This window comes from Bombina bombina, chromosome 1 (assembly GCF_027579735.1).
Source record: "Bombina bombina isolate aBomBom1 chromosome 1, aBomBom1.pri, whole genome shotgun sequence".
Classification (NCBI taxonomy): domain Eukaryota; kingdom Metazoa; phylum Chordata; class Amphibia; order Anura; family Bombinatoridae; genus Bombina; species Bombina bombina.
The window spans coordinates 1,486,871,719-1,486,888,802 of record NC_069499.1 but is presented as its reverse complement, the minus strand read 5'-3'; the positions used below and the strand labels follow the sequence as shown (position 1 = coordinate 1,486,888,802).

General features: G+C 39.8%; 1 protein-coding gene across 4 annotated transcripts in view; it reads right to left on the bottom strand.

Annotated features, from left to right (window-relative positions):
- LOC128653763 (ABC-type organic anion transporter ABCA8) overlaps window positions 1-17,084 on the bottom strand; it is a 752,731-nt gene that overhangs the window by 477,015 nt on the left and 258,632 nt on the right. For all 4 annotated transcript variants that reach the window (XM_053707247.1, XM_053707265.1, XM_053707256.1 and 1 more), the window contains 2 exons: window positions 7,127-7,302; window positions 6,385-6,504 (listed from right to left, as the gene is read on the bottom strand). In XM_053707247.1, the coding sequence (XP_053563222.1) occupies window positions 6,385-6,504; window positions 7,127-7,302 (296 nt within the window). The remainder of the gene's footprint in view (window positions 1-6,384; window positions 6,505-7,126; window positions 7,303-17,084) is intronic.

Genomic DNA, 17,084 nt, shown 5'->3' with positions numbered 1-17,084 from the left:
GTGACAGGAACAATGCATGAAATTGGTTGTAGAAGGTAACCTTGCTGTACAAAAATCTTTTTAAGCAAACCCTCTAATTTCTTATCCATAGGATCTTTGAAAGCACAACTATCTTCGATAGGAATAGTAGTGCGTTTGTTTAGAGTAGAAACCGCCCCCTCGACCTTGGGGACTGTCTGCCATAAGTCCTTTCTGGGGTCGACTATAGGAAATAATTTCTTAAATTTAGGGGGGGGAACAAAAGGTATGCCGGGCCTTTCCCACTCTTTATTTACTATGTCCGCCACCCGCTTGGGTATAGGAAAAGCGTCGGGGGGCACCGGAACCTCTAGGAACTTGTCCATCTTACATAATTTCTCTGGAATGACCAAATTGTCACAATCATCCAGAGTAGATAACACCTCCTTAAGCAGTGCGCGGAGTTCTAATTTAAATTTAAATGTCACAACATCAGGTTCAGCTTGATGAGAAATTTTTCCTGAATCTGAAATTTCTCCATCAGACAAAACCTCCCTCATGGCCCCTTGAGATTGGTGTGAGGGTATGTCAGAACAGTTATCATCAGCGTCCTCTTGCTCTCCAGTGTTTAAAACAGAGCAATCGCGCTTTCTCTGATAAGTAGGCATTTTGGATAAAAGATTTGCTATGGAGTTATCCATTACAGCCGTTAATTGTTGCATGGTAATAAGTATTGGCGCACTAGATGTACTAGGGGCCTCCTGTGTGGGCATAACTGGTGTAGACACAGTAGGGGATGATGTAGTATCATGTTTACTCCCCTCATTTGAGGAATCATCTTGGGCAATATCATTATCTGTTGCATTACTGTCCTTACTTTGTTTGGACACTATGGCACAATTATCACATAAATTTAAATGGGGAGACACATTGGCTTTCATACATATAGAACATAGCTTATCTGATGGTACAGACATGTTAAACAGGCTTAAACTTATCAACAAAGCACAAAAAACGTTTTAAAATAAAACCGTTACTGTCACTTTAAATTTCAAACTGAAAACACTTTATTACTGAATATGTGAAAAAGTATGAAGGAATTGTTCAAAATTCACCAATATTTCACCACAGTGTCTTAAAGCATTAAAAGTATTGCACACCAAATTTCAGAGCTTTAACCCTTAAATTAACGGAACCGGAGCCGTTTTTACATTTAACCCCTATACAGTCCCAGAATGAGGCTCTGTCTATAACTAGAAAGGCCCCCATCTGAAAAAGGTGTCCAACACAGTGCCTGCCGTTTTTCTAAACGTTCCCCAAGATTATAATACCAATAATTAGTTAGAATCTGCATAATATGCCTAGTAAAGCAATTGTTTTAGCCCAGAAAAATGTCTACCAGTTTTTAAGCCCTTTTTGAAGCTCTTTATTCTTTTATGTTTAACTAAGAAAATGGCTTACCGGTCCCCATGAGGGGAAATGACAGCCTTCCAGCATTACATGGTCTTGTTAGAAATATGGCTAGTCATACCTTAAGCAGAAAAGACTGCTAACTGTTTCCCCCAACTGAAGTTACTTCATCTCAACAGTCCTGTGTGGAAACAGCAATCGATTTTAGTTACTGTCTGCTAAAATCATCTTCCTCTTACAAACAGAAATCTTCATCCTTTTCTGTTTCAGAGTAAATAGTACATACCAGCACTATTTTAAAATAACAAACACTTGATAGAAGAATAAAACTACATTTAAACACCAAAAAACTCTTAACCATCTCCGTGGAGATGTTGCCTGTGCAACGGCAAAGAGAATGACTAGGGTGGGCGGAGCCTAGGAGGGATCATGTGACCAGCTTTGCTGCGACTCTTTGCCATTTCCTGTTGGGGAAGAGAATATCCCACAAGTAAGGATGACGCCGTGGACCGGACACACCAATGTTGGAGAAAGCAGCACAGTTCAAATGTACGATGAAACGTCTGATGTTTCCCAGGTGCAGCCTCCTTTCAGCGGTATTTCCAGGCTACCGCAATCAACACAAGGCTAGTACAGAGGACATATGGAAGAGAAGCGCAACCCAGGTTAACACTTTTATTACAAGTATACAAATACAAACAACGTAGTAACTTACATCTAAAATTAACAAATCCGGTATAGACAGATATAGGCCCTGCACCCCTCTGCGGGCTGTATTCCCGTGTTTAAACCAAGTGTCTGAACATCTTAGTAGAGGAGACGGAATACAGCCCGCAGAGGGGTGCAGGGCCTATATCTGTCTATACCGGACTTGTTAATTTTAGATGTAAGTTACTACGTTGTTTGTATTTGTATACTTGTAATAAAAGTGTTAACCTGGGTTGCGCTTCTCTTCCATATGTCCTATGTACTAACAACAGTCCACTGCTCATTACCCCGTACTTGGTGCGTGGCTTTTTCAGGTCCGCAGCCGCGATGTTAGGCGATGTTAGATGAGCGAATTGGTGCCGTTGAATGCAGCATAGTTGACAGCTTGATCATTCGGCCTCATTGTCTTCATCTATGTGATGTTCAAACCTTGCAAATACTTGTTATGATTCCTAAATGTATAATTTCACTAATGGTTTAACCCCAGCAAATTCTATTTTTTTTTTATCAACTTATCTCACCCTGAATCAAATTTTCCCAATTGGTCTTTGACTGTCTTTGATCAGATCATTACCTAATTTATTGCATTCAGCTGAATGCTCTGGCCTATAAATGTAACACTGCTATGGAGAAAGCAATGCAGGGGTAGCAATAATGGCTTAGATAGCAGTATTGTAAGATCATCTGTTCACATCTCTTAAGAGAACATTTATAAGTGAGGCACAATGATTTATACAAGAATTGGACAAGGATTGGACAAGGAATAAGACAAGTTCTGTTTTAATACTGAGTTTTATATACTGTCTGACTATTTTGTAAAAAAAACTGCACAATATCTTAATATCCCTTTTTGCCAACTTTTGTCTGTTTAACAAACTACTTTACTTAATTACTCCTTACCCCTCACCACCTGCACTGCTCATTACCCCATCTCCTTAACCTCAACTTACTTTTGTATTCATGAACTTCACACATTTCTAAAGACTCTCTCTCCCCCTTGCAACTCATCACAAAAACAGTCTCACTACTGCAAATCCGCATCTCATCTCATGTCACTCTTCCTCTTGCTCATACTAGCTGCTGGCGAAATCTCCCCTAATCCTGGTCCCCCACATCTTCCTTGCCCTGCACACCCATGTGTGCCCTTCAATGGACTTCAAAAACAAAACTCGTAACCTTAATCTCATTCCGCATCTAAAGCCACTACCCCCTTCACTTACGCCCTTTGGAGCTCTCGCTCTGTTTGCAACAAGCTCACTTCTATCCATGACCTCTTTATCTCCTACTTTCTCAATCTTCTGGCTCTCACAGGAACCTGTCTCTCTCCTTCAGACTCTGCTTCCTCTGCTGCACTGTCACATGGGGTCTCCACTTCAACCACACTCCTAGGTCTGCCAGTAGACAAGGATGTGATGTTGGTATTTTACTTTCCTCTCATTGCACCTTTCAACAAATACAGCCCTTCTCCTACCTTACATTTTCTTCATTCGAAACACACATGATTCGCTTATTCATTCCCCTCTCTTTATACGTTGTAGTCATATACCGCCCCCTGGCTTCGCAACTCTATTTCTAGATTACTTTGTCATCTGGCTACCTTACTTCCTTTCCTCAGATACCCATGCCCCCATTCTCGGTGACTTCAACCTCCTTGTTGATAATCCCACTGCCTCCTCTGCAAAACAACTTCTGCAACTCACTTCCTCTTTCTGCCTGTCACAATGGACTGACTCACACACTCAGAAAGATGGTCACTCCCTTGATCTGATTTTCAGTTATCAATGCACTATCTCAAACTTCACAAACTCACCTTTTCCTCTTTCTGACCACCACCTCCTCACTTGTAACATCACCTCCCTCCCTTTACAGAAGTATCAAGTTATTAGATCAGCAACAGCAATCAGCAACCTATTCTCTCTTCCATCCCCTCCTTTTCCTGTCCTGATGAATCTATCTGCCACTATAACTCCACCCTTACATCGTTCCTTCATAATCTGGCCCCATCTACCATAGCTTGGAAAACATACACTCATCCTCAGCCCTGGCATACTCCTCTGACACGGTACCTATGCAGATGTTCCCGTACTGCTGAGTGACACTGGAGGAAATCTCGGAGTTCTGCTGACTTTCTTCACTATAAATTCATCTTGAACTCTTACTATTCTGCCCTTAATCTATATAAGCAACATTACTTTTCTACTCTTATATCTACTCTTTCCTCAAACCCAAAACGTCTGTTCTCCACATTCAATAATCTTCTCTGCCCACCCCCACCTCCCACCACAACTTTTCTCTGTGCTCAAGATTTTGCCAGCTACTTCAACAACCAAATCGACTCCATCAGAAATAAAATCAGCTCTCAACATACTACAGGTCTCCCACCCCCTCAAAAGCTCACAATCATCCAAAACCCACATAGCCAAAAATTTAGCTCTTTTGCCCCTGTTACAGAGGAATATGTTTCTGCCCTTATACTATCCTCTCACCTCACTACCTGTCCCCTCACAACTACTCCCCTCCCTCTCTTCTACCCTTACCCCTATACTCACACACATCTTCAACCTCTCCCTCAGCACTGGTATAGTTCCCACATATCTTAAACATGCATTAGTCACACCTATCCTCAAGAAACCTTCTCTTGATCCAACCTCCCCATCCAACTACCGCCCTATTTCCCTACTCCCTCTTGCATCAAAGCTTCTTGAAAAGCTAGTATATGCACGTCTATCCCATTTCCTTACATTAAACTCCCTACTTGATCCACTGCAATCTGGATTTTGCCCCCTTCACTCAACAGAGACAGCAATTGTTAAGATTATCAATGACCTACTTACAGCAAAATCCAAAGGCTACTTCTCTCTACTTATCCTCCTTGATCTGTCTGCAGCCTTTGATACTGTCGACCACCCTCTTTTGCTCCATAACCTCCAATCCTTCGGCATCTGCAACACAGCTCTCTCTTGGTTCTCTTCCTATCTGTCTAATCGCACCTTTGGTGTAGCCTTCTCTGGGGCATCCTCTGCCCCATTACCTCTTTCTGTTGTGGTACCGCAATGCTCTGTCCTCGGTCCCCTTCTCTTCTCAATCTACACATCCTCATTAGGTTCCTTAATAAAGTCCCATGGGTTTCACTATCATTTGTATGCTGACAATACCCAAATCTACCTCTCTGCACCAGAACTAATCCTTCCTTGCTAACCCGTGTCACTAACTGTCTCTCTCATATCTCATCTTGGATGTCCTCTCACTACCTCAAGCTAAATCTCTCCAAAACTGAGCTCCTTATTTTCCACCCTTCTTCCAAAATCTCCACCCCCCATGTCTCTATAACTGTTGATAACTTGGGGTCACACTTGACTCTTTCTTTCACTCCTCACATTCAGTCCTTGGCTAAAGCCTGCAGCTTCCACCTTAAAAAACATCACTAAAATCAGACATTTCCTTACACAAGACACAACTAAGATTTTAATCCACTCTCTCATCCTTTCCCGCCTCGACTACTGCAACTCCATCCTCTCTGGTCTCCCTAGCTGCTGCCTAGCTGCTTTACAATCCATAATAAACGCCTCTGCCAGGCTCATCTTCCTTACATGTCGTTCTTCATCTGCCGCACTTCTCTGCCAATCCCTTCACTGGCTTCCTCTTGCCTCCAGGATTAAACAATTTTTTTTACCCTGACACACAAAGCCCTCAATTGCATTGCTCCCCCTACATCTCAGACCTTGTCTCCAGATACTCTCCCTCCGGACCCCTTCGCTCTGCTCATGATCTCCTATTCTCCTGTCTCCTCCTCTCTTGTTACCTCCTCACATTCCCATTTACAAGATTTCTCCAGACTGGCTCCCATCTTATGGAACTCTCTGCCTCACTCCACAAGACTCTTCCCTAGTTTTAAAAGCTTCAAGTGCTCCCTGAAGACTCTACTATACAACTTACACTAACCTTCCTGTCTCCACTGATATCCCCTTAAACCCCATAGCATGTAAGCCTATGAGCCCAACTCTTTGTAGTCCACCTTCATAAGAGCTGACTACAACAGTGCAACTCTCGGCTGGACCCTCTACCCATTTGATCCCTGTAATTGTTTTTTATATACCACCTATGTTCAGAGCACTGCGGAACCTGTTAGCACTCTCCAAATACCTGATCATAATAATAATAATAATAATAATAAATTACAATGAGATACTATTTTTGAATTTTTTGAAAATCACTGAACTTATACTATGGAAAGTTTCAGACATTAAAAGATAACATTGGAAGAACAGAGAATAAAAAGCGTATCAAAATAGCAATATATCAGATTACCTGTGGGTTTCCTATAAGTGAAATTCCGAGAGTTAACTTCCTCCGCTGTCCACCACTTAATTTATTGGCTTCCACATGTTGAATGTCAGTTATTTGTAAGTCAGATATGATTTTTAGTACCTACAAAAAAGGAATCATACAAAGCACTTGCAAAACTTGATATAAAAAAAGAACTGACAATAAAATTCCACAGTTAATCTTGTTGTTCTAATTCTTTAACTTAAAGGGACAGTCTACTTGAAAATTGTTAATGTTTAAAAAGAAAGATAATCCCTTTATTACCCATTCTCCAGTTTTGTATAACCAACACTGTTATATTAATATACTTTTTACCTCTATGATTAGCTTCAGCAGACTGGCCCATTTATCTTACTGCTTTTTACAAACTTGCATTTTAGCCAATTAGTGCTGGTTCCTGCATAACTTCATGGGAATGAGTACAATGTTATCTATATGGCGCACACAAACTACCACTGTCTGGCTGTGAAAAGCTAATAAAATGCACTGAGATAAGAGGTGGTCCACAAGAGCTTAGAAACAGGCAGATATTTAGAGCTTATAAAGTATATTAATATAACAATGTTGGTTGTGCACAGCTGGGTAATGGGTAGTAAAGGCATTATATATCTTTTTAAACAATAAAAATATCTAGGAGACTGTCCCTTTATTACAAATCTCCAACTTTTTTACTGTTTATTTATCATATCTTATAACAGTTTAAATTACTACATCTACACTTTACCTCCATATCTACTTGATTTGATGGGATTCCTTTAATTTTAGCAAAAACCTTTAAATTTTCAATCACTGTTAATGGATCGAATTTGATGTCAGCCTGTGGGCAAAATCCAACTCTTTTCTTTATCTCATCCAAATGATCCATATCTAATAAATTGTAGTTGTAGACAGTAGCTGATCCTGAAAGACATTAATTATGTAAATTATAAACAGTAAAACATTTTTTTTTGTGTCAAAGGACATATTCACAAATCGAGAATATAGGAACAATTTTGAGTCTAAACCATGTATGTTTCTCATATATTTTAATTTATAGACATTCAAGTACATGAAAACTAACTAAAGGTTTAATATGAATACAGATTCTTCATCTAAACAATAATGATACTGTTAATGTGACAATATAATAATAGAACAGATGATTATTCTTCCATATTAACCTAGTAATTCAGATGTTTAAAGTCTTTGGCATTTCAATGTCTATATTCCTTCCCAATTGGTCACATATTCGTCAGGAAGGTTCCTCTGAATGCAATTTTACATTGTAATTGACTTGATAAATGTATTCTCTGGACACTAGCCTCATTTCTAAACTACTGTTCCTAAATAATAAAGAAATAGGCCTTCATTTATAAAGCAGCAAAAGCTGCTTTGTAACCCTTGCGGGGCTTACAACAAGTTAAAAGGTTGTAGCCATTCGACCTTCACTTCTTAACCTGTCCACCACTTCAGGGGTGGCAGTGTTGAAACACCCCAAACTTGCTTTAACATTGTGATTGACAAGTCCTCCGCTTGTATGATTGATTATTATTATTATTATTATCAGGTATTTGTAGAGAGCCAACAGATTCTGCAGTGCTATTAACATAGGTGGTATACAAATTAACATTTACAGGGGTCAAGTGTGTACAGGGCCCTGCCGAGAGTTGCACTGTTGTAGTCGGCTCTTATGAATGTGAACTACAAACAGCTGGGCTCATATGCTTACATGCTATGGGGTTTAAGGGGATAGCAGTGGAGATAGGAAGGTTAGTGTAGGTTGTATGCATCCCTGAATAGTAGAGTCTTCATGGAGCGCTTGAAGCTTTCAAAACTAGTGGAGAGTCTTGTGGAGCGAGGCAAAAAGTTCCATAAAATGGGAAAATCTTGTAAACGGGAATATGAGGAAGTAACAAGAGAGGAGGAGAGTAGGAGATCATGAGCTGAGCGATGGGGACAGGAGGGAGAGTATCTGGAGACAAGGTTTGAGATGTAGGGGGGAGCAGTGCAGTTGAGGGATTTGTGTGTCAGAGTGAGAATTTTGTGTTTAATCCTGGAGGCAAGAGAAAGCCAGTGAAGGGATTGGCAGAGAGGTGCAGCAGATGAAGAGCGACGTGTAAGAAAGATGAGCCTGGCAGAGGAATTCATTATGGATTGTAAAGGAGCTAGATGGCAGCTAGGGAGGCTAGAGAGGATGGAGTTGCAGTAGTCGAGGCGGGAAAGGATGAGAGAGTGGATTAAAATCTTAGTTATAAGAGTTCAAGATGAACTTATAGTGAAGAAATTGAACTGAACTCCGAGATTTCCTCCAGTGTCGCTCAGCAGTGCAGGAACGTCTGAGTAGGTACAGTGTAAGAGGTAGGGGATGGAAGAGAGGAGAGGTTCGAGAGAGCTAGTGAGCTGTTGCTTATCTAATGACTTGATTCTTCTGTGAAGCTTGGTGTGAGGGGTAGAAGGAGGGAGAGTTGAAGGGAGGGAAGTGATGTTACAAGTGAGGAGGTGATGGTCAGAAAGGGGAAAAGGGGAGTTTGTGAAGTTTGAGATAGTGCATCAATAGCTGAAAATCAGATCAAGGGAGTGACCATCTTTGTGAGTGTGCGAGACAGTCCATTGGCCGAAAGAGGAAGTGAGTTGCAGAAGCTGTTTTGCAGAGGAGGCAGTGGGATTATCAACAGGGAGGTTGAAGTTGCCAAGAATAATGGCAGTGGTATCTGAGGAATGGAAATAAGGTACCAAGCAGCAAAGTGATCTAGAAATAGAGTTGATGAGCCAGGGGGGCGGTATATGACAACACGCATAGAGAGGGGAGAGAATAAGTGAATCATGTGTGTTTCGAATGAAGAACATGTGAGTGAAGAGAAGGGCTGTATTTGTTGAAAGGTGCAATGAGAGGAAAGTAAAACACCAACACCATCTCCTTCTCTATTATTAGACCTAGGAGTTTGGCTGAAGTGGAGACCCCCCATGTGACAGTGTGGCAGAGGAAGCTGTGTCTGAAGGAGAGAGCCAGCTTTCTGTAAGAGCCAGAAGATTGAGAGAGTGGGAGATAAAGAAGTCATGGATAAAAGTGAGCTTGTTGCAAACAGAGCAAGAGTTCTATAGTGCACAAGTGAAGGGGTAGTGGCTTTAGATGCAAGAGGAATAAGATTAAAGGTACATGAAACCCAAACATTTTCTGTCATGATTTAGATAGAGAATACAATTTTAAACAACTTTCTAATTTACTTCTATTATCTAATCTGTTTCATTCTCTTGGTATCATTTGTTGAAGGAGCAGCAATGCACTACTAGTTTCTAACTGAACACATGGGTGAGCCAATCACATTTAATATATATATGCAGCCACCAATCAACAGCTAGAACCTAATTTCTCTGCTGCTCATGAACTTGCCTAGATAAATCTTTCAGCAAATGATAACAAGAGAAGGAAGCAAATTAAATAATAGAAGTAAATTGGAAAGTTGTTTAAAATTGTATTCTCTATCTGAATCATGAAAGAAAAATTTTGGGTTTCATGTCCCTTTAAGGTTACGAGAGTTTTGTTTTTGAAGTCTATTGAAGGGCACACGTTGGTGTGCAGGGCAAGGAAGTTGTGGGGGACCAGGATTAGGGAGATGTCACCTTGCATCCTTGTCCAAGATTTGATAAATGGGGCCTAAAATAAGGTACCCATTCAGATTCAGCACGCAATTCCAAGTTTCTGAAGTATATTTTAATATTACAAAGTTACATCCACTACAAATATTTGGAAGGTCTACATTTTGAAAATGAATGAATTTATGAATAAATTAATAAATAAATATTAAGAGGCATTATCCCAGCATAAACTAACATTAGTGCATACCTGAAAAGTACCAGTCGTGTCTTTATTTTATTGGGGTCTCCAAAACTGGGATCTAAAATATCCTGTATTCACTAATAAATTATTAATCAATAAAGAGGCACCTCATGTGCGTATCAGACAATCTTATCCAAGGTGTGTGCACACATTTATTAGGATACTCACATTTGGAGAAAGTATCCTGTTGTGTGCTCACTAACTCCCGAAATCAGGAACAATCCAAGGATCTTTGCTGTATAACCAGGTGCATCATGCTGTATTAATCAGGCTTACTCACACTACTAGCTAAAATAACATTACATTTATTAAAAATCAATAAAAACAAAGTAGTGTATGCCATGGAGTAAACAGGTGTGTCTCCTTTTTTAATTCATTTCAATTTCTCTGCAAACAGCCATTTCATCAGGCCTGATCGATGTTACACTGCCAGAAATTAAACAGTGATATACTGTAGCTACTGTCTTGGGCTGCTGAAAACAATATATGCAGATTTTTTTAACAAGTTGGCATTTTATGAGGTAAATGTTCATGGTTTTATCTATTCTGCTGCAGTAATTGCTGGAAGACCTAGTAAATCTGGATTTTTTTATATGTTCTGTGAAGTCCAGTACCAGCACAAAAAGAGACTGCTGTGTTAATCCCTTGCTAAGAAAAGCCTCGAAATTTTCATAGGGCAAATCAACCATGTTTAAAATTGTGCAACACTATTGAGATGCCTTTCTTCATCACACACTGCATTTTTCCCACTCTGATATTTTATATCTTACCTCATGGCTTCCCTTTACCTTACGCCTGACTATGCACTGCTAAACTTCACTGTAACAGTAGACCACATAACAAAAACTACAGATAAAAACATACTGGGCTAGATTACAAATGGCGTGCTATAGTTAGTGTGGGCACAATATCGCAATACCTTGCAATAACGCGCTCATATTACAAGTTGAAAGTAAACACAACCATATGAGCACAAACTATCGGCTAGATTACAAGTTTTGCGTTATGAGTGAAAAAGCCTCATAACACAGCTTTTTCATTACCGCTGCTATTACGAGTCTTGCAGGTATAGCTGTACCACACACCTTTTTGGCCGTAAAGCAACGTAACTACCGCACCTTTCAAAAAGTTATTTTTCAATGGGACTTATATAGCGCCGGTATTACGAGTTTTGCCTGGTAGGCCAAAAAGTTAGCGGTACACCCTATACCGTCAAGATTCGTACCGCCATCTAATGTCAGTAGTTATGGGTTTTACGTTACAAATCTGTAGCATAAAACTCATAACTAGTGTTACAAAGTACACTGACACCCATAAACTACCTATTAACCCCTAAACCGAGGCCCTCCCGCATCGCAAACACTAAAATAAAAATTTGAACCCCTAATCTGCCGCTCCGGACATCGCCGCCACTATAATAAACATATTAACCCCTAAACCGCTGCAGTCCCGCATCGCAAACACTAGTTAAATATTATTAACCCCCTAATCTGCCACACCCAACATCACCGCCGCCACTATACTAAAGTTATTAAGCCCTAAACCTAACCCTAAGTCTAGCCCTAACACCCACTAACTTTAAACTTACTATCATTAACTAAATAATTCCTATTTAAAATTAAATACCTATAAAATAAACCCTAAGCTAGCTACAATATAACTAATAGTTACATTGTAGCTAGCTTAGGTTTTATTTTTATTTCACAGGCAAGTTTGTATTTATTTTAACTAGGTAGACTAGTTAGTAAATAGTTATTAACTATTTACTAGCTACCTAGTTAAAATAAATACAAATTTACTTGTAAAATAAAACCTAACCTGTCTTACACTAACACCTAATATTACACTACCATTAAATCAATTACATTAATTAAATACAATTAACTAAATAAAAAAAAACACTAAATTACACAAAATAAAAACGAAATGATCAAATATTTAAACTAATTACACCTAATCTAACAGCCCTATCAAAATAAATAGCCCCCCCCCAAAAAAAAAATAAAAAAACCCTAGCCTAAACTAAACTGCCAATAGCCCTTAAAAGGGCCTTTTTCGGGGCATTGCCCCAAAGAAATCAGCTCTTTTACCTGTAAAAAAAAATACAAACAACCCCCCAACAGTAAAATCCACCACCCATGCAACCAAACCCCCCAAAATAAAATCCTATCTAAAAAACCTAAGTTCTCTATTGCCCTGAAAAGGGCATTTAGCTCTTTTCCATTGCCCAAACCCTAAGCTAAAAATAAAAACCACCCAATAAACCCTTAAAAAAACCTAACACTAACACCTGAAGATCCACTTACAGTTTTTGAAGACCGGACATCCATCCTCATCAAGCCGAGAGAAGTCTTCATCCAAGCGGGCAGAAGTCCTCAACGAAGCAGGGAGAAGTCTTCATCCAAACGGCATGAAGTGGTCCTCCAGACAGGCAGAAGTCTTCATCCAGACGGCATCTTCTATCTTCATCCTTCCGACGCGGAGCGGTTCCATCTTCAAGACATCCGGCATTGAGCATCCTCTTCTGTTGATGACTACTGAAGAATGAAGGTTCCTTTAAGGATACGTCATCCAAGATCGTGTCCCTTGAATTCCGATTGGCTAATAGAATTCTATCAGCCAATCGAAATTAAAGTTGATCCAATCAGCCAATAGAATCCGATTTTTTCAACTTTAATTTCGATTGGCTGATAGAATTCTATCAGCCAATCGGAATTCAAGGGACGCCATCTTGGATGACATCCATTAAAGGAACCTTCATTCTTCAGTAGCCGTCGACAGAATAGAATGCTCCGCGATGGATGTCTTGAAGATGGAGCCACGTCGGAAGGATGAAGATAGAAAATGCCTTCTGGATGAAGACTTCTGCCTGCCTGGAGGACCACTTCTTGCCGCTTGGATGAAGACTTCTCCTGGCTTGATGAGGAAGGATTGCCTTTTCAGGGCAATGGGGAGCTTAGGTTTTTTTAGATTTTATTTGATGGGTTTGGTTGTGTGGGTGGTGGGTTTTACTGTTGGGGGGTTGTTTGTATTTTTTTTTACAGGTAAAAGAGCTGATTTCTTTGGGGCAATGCCCCACAAAAGGCCCTTTTAAGCCTTTCATAATGCAAAACTTGTAATCTGGCCGTATATTTGTACTCGTCAGGTTATTGCAACTGAAGTCCTTCTGAAAAGGGTTAGGGCTAAATACAAAGTTGCACAAAAAGGAAGAGATGCTGGTGAGCTGGGTAAAACATAGCTTTAATTAATAGCAACAATTGCAGAATAAAACTGGAGCCATAAAAAGAGCGAGATGGGTAAACAGTCACGCAGCAGCTAACATGTTTCTGTAATGCTCGTGGGATATTACTCTATCAGACCAAACTTGCTCAGTAGTCTTCTTATCACGGCATCAAGTGGAATGATAGGAAATATACAAGAGCAGAGTGAGTTTGTGAAATGAGGTAAACAGTACTCACAGTAGGCAGGGTAGTCCTTCATGGAAATAGGATGAAGGTCAAGAAGGGTCAAGACAGACAGACTCCAGTAACAGGAAGGCAATCCAGCAGAATAGCAGTTCAGGGGTAAACCAATAGAATGACCAGGAACAGGCAGGTGATAGCAACAAAAGGAAATCCAGCAGCATAACAGTTCAGGGGTAAACCAATAGAATGACCAGGATCAGGCAGATGTCAGCAACAAAAGGAAATCCATGATTGTGAACTTGAAAGTGTGTGTGTCATTGTTGTGTGAGTGAACAAAATGTTGGACGAATGGAGTGGTTGCTCTTCCTATTCTGATAGAAAGGTGCTCTCTGATATGGGATTTCACTTCTTGAGTCGTTAATTCAACGTATTATAAATGGCACAAAGTGCAAGTTATGAGATAAATTATGTAAAATGATCTACATTTTAGACAACCTTTTATATGAAAATCTTCTCCTGTAGTTGTGGAGGTAAAGTGAGGTCCCAAGGATGCACAATTACATGCCACATAAACTCTTGTCCCACACCGATAGTGACCATTTTGAGTCAACCATGAACTTCGAGAGGTGGGATTGGGTGTTCCCAATTGGGAGTGGGATAAAATGTTACCTATGTTTTTTTTTCTTTGATAAGAAGGGAAACCAGTCTGTTGTCTGCAGCAAGTAAGGGAAAGTGACGTTTGATAATATTACAGATGTCTTTATCCTGGGAAGAATAGTCTGTAGAGAAAGTAACACCTTGGAATTTGTTTTCTATGCTATCTTTCCTCATTAATAAAGTATGTTGATTAAGTCTGCTTCATGTTTAGCTTTATTGATAGTATGTGGTTTGTAACCCCTTTGTGTCCGAGTCTGTCTGTAAGCTCTTTAGCCTGAGTTTAGTAAGTCATAGCATTGGTGCAATTTCTCATGAAACGTATCAATTGTCCTTTCACTACACCATGTGCCACATGTGGGGGATGGCAACTATTGGCATGCAAAAGGGTTATGCCAGAGATTGGTTTTCTATATGTCTCAGTAGAAATCCCACCAAGAGAGTAAAAACTAAAGGTGACATCCAAGAAATAAATACTGGTGTCACTGTATTGATACGTAAAATCTAATCCTAGCTAATTATTATTATTAATAAAGTCCATAAAGGACGAGATACTGTTGACATCACCTTGCCATATTAAAAATTGATTGCCAATAAATCAACAATATAGTTTGTTGTGCTCTATATAGGGATTTATAACTGACTAAACATGGGACTGATTCCACCACCCCATATAGAGGTTGGCGTAGGATGGAGCAAATTTGGCCTCCATTGCTGTCCCATGTTTCTGCAGATAAAAAGTACCCTCAAACTGGAAATAATTGTGTGTCAACAAAAAAGTAATAACTCTCACAATGAATTCTGAAAAATCAGAGGAATACTCAGAAAACCTATGTAGAAAGAAAGTGATGGCCTGTAATCCCTGTGAAAAGGTATAGAAGAATATAATGCGTCTACATCGTTTGTAAGCCATAATTCGTGAGCTTTAGTATAAAAGCAAGATACAATGTAAAGGATATGTTGAGTATCTCTGATATAGCTGGGAAGGGCTAGAACAAGGGTTTGCAAGAGATCATTAATCCAAAGGGAGAGATGTTCTACAAGAGACCCTATCCCACTGACTATGGGTCTTCCTTTTACTGATTCAAGTGACTTGTGCACCTTTGGAAAGAGATTAAATATTGGTATTACTGGGTGAAGGGTAGTAGATTCAGAAGTAATTTGAGGAAGCTCTGTGGGGGACTTTAAAAATGCCTTGGACAAGCATAAGGCCATCCTACGAAATAGATAAGTTTATACTATTAGGTAATATCGGGCAAACTTGCTGGGCCTATGGCTCTTATCTGTTTCTATGTGATCAGTATTGAAAAATGAAAAAATATCTCTGTCTATAAATCCTTTATCTAATGCCAATTTCAAAAGGTGCACAAGCTCTCTTTGATACAAATCAGTGGGGTCACTATTGAGTGTAACATAGTCAGTAAGATTGAGGAGTTGTCTCAAAGCCTCCTCTACATATTGTGATTTGTTCATGAACAAATCACAACAGAGCCGCCTTTGTCCACCTGGCGGACAACCAATGTTTCATTGTGGCTCAATTCCTCAAGGGCCTTCCTTTCATCCAGTGTCAAGTTTTATGAGGGAGGTTGGTACTAAGAGATAGGGAATATAAGTCGTGTTCGACCCTTTCATAAAATGTTTCTTTTATTTTACCCCTACTCTGTATGGGATAGAATTTGGACGGGTTTTTAAAAACTCAAGCTTTACAAAAGGTTTATGTACATGATACATAATGTAAATCATCTAATGCATGGACATCACTTGTCTCAGAAAAATACAGAGTGGAGAAAGCAGTAGTTTGATTCTTTTCACTATGAGACAAGTTGTCATCGGAATGATTTTCTAGAGAATTACTTCTATTATGATGTCCAAGCAATGTGATATTATGAACAAATCTATTGAGGTCTAAAATATTTCTAAAAAGATCAAAATTCACAGTAGGCACCACGCCCAGACCATAACTCAAAAGACGGGTCTGAGCTGGTGTTAAGATGTGATCTGACAAGTTTATCACTGTGTATGATTGTGTTTTTAGTTTGCTGTATCTTTCCTTAGTGTGTACCTCCCGGTACTGAGATGTGATGTACTTGGTCCCCCTCCTATGCCATAAAAACGTGTTCCAGGAGTGCTAGGTCACTGTCTGTATTGGATTGCTGAGGAATTATTTGTCTAGTGTATTTAGACTTATGTATTAGCCTCTGAGGTTTAGGGGCAGCTCTCCCCTGATTGTAAGTGTAAGGGAAGGATTGAGGGGCAGAGTGATATTTAAGTATGGGGGGTAGTGGTGTTGTAGGGTGTGGGTAATGATCTCTTTGTTGTGGATGTGTTGATATTGTTTGGCTTGTATAACCTTGTTGTCTGCCAAAGTTATCCCCACCTGAAGCTATCTTCTCCTGAATCAAACTCGCTGTCTGAAAATTTCACTCTTTTACTACTATTACCCCTGTTGTTGGATGTATTTTGTGCATTAAGCTCCATACCGCTCCCAAAACAAGAGCTGTGTTTGATGTGCTTGTGCATAGACATCAATGGGAAGAGCCGGCAAAAAAAAAGTCTAACACCTGCGATCGCGAAAACAAAAGCTCTGTAACGCAGCCCCATTGATGTTTATGGGGAAAATAAAAGACAGTTTAAACCTAACACCCTAACATAAACCCTTTAGATTAGGAGTCTAAACACTCCTAATCTGCTGACCCTGACATCGCCGAAGCCTGCCTACAGTTATTAACCCCTAATCTGCCGCTCCCGATATTGCCGCCACATAAATAAAGCTATTAACCCCTAAACATCTGGCCTCCCACATCACT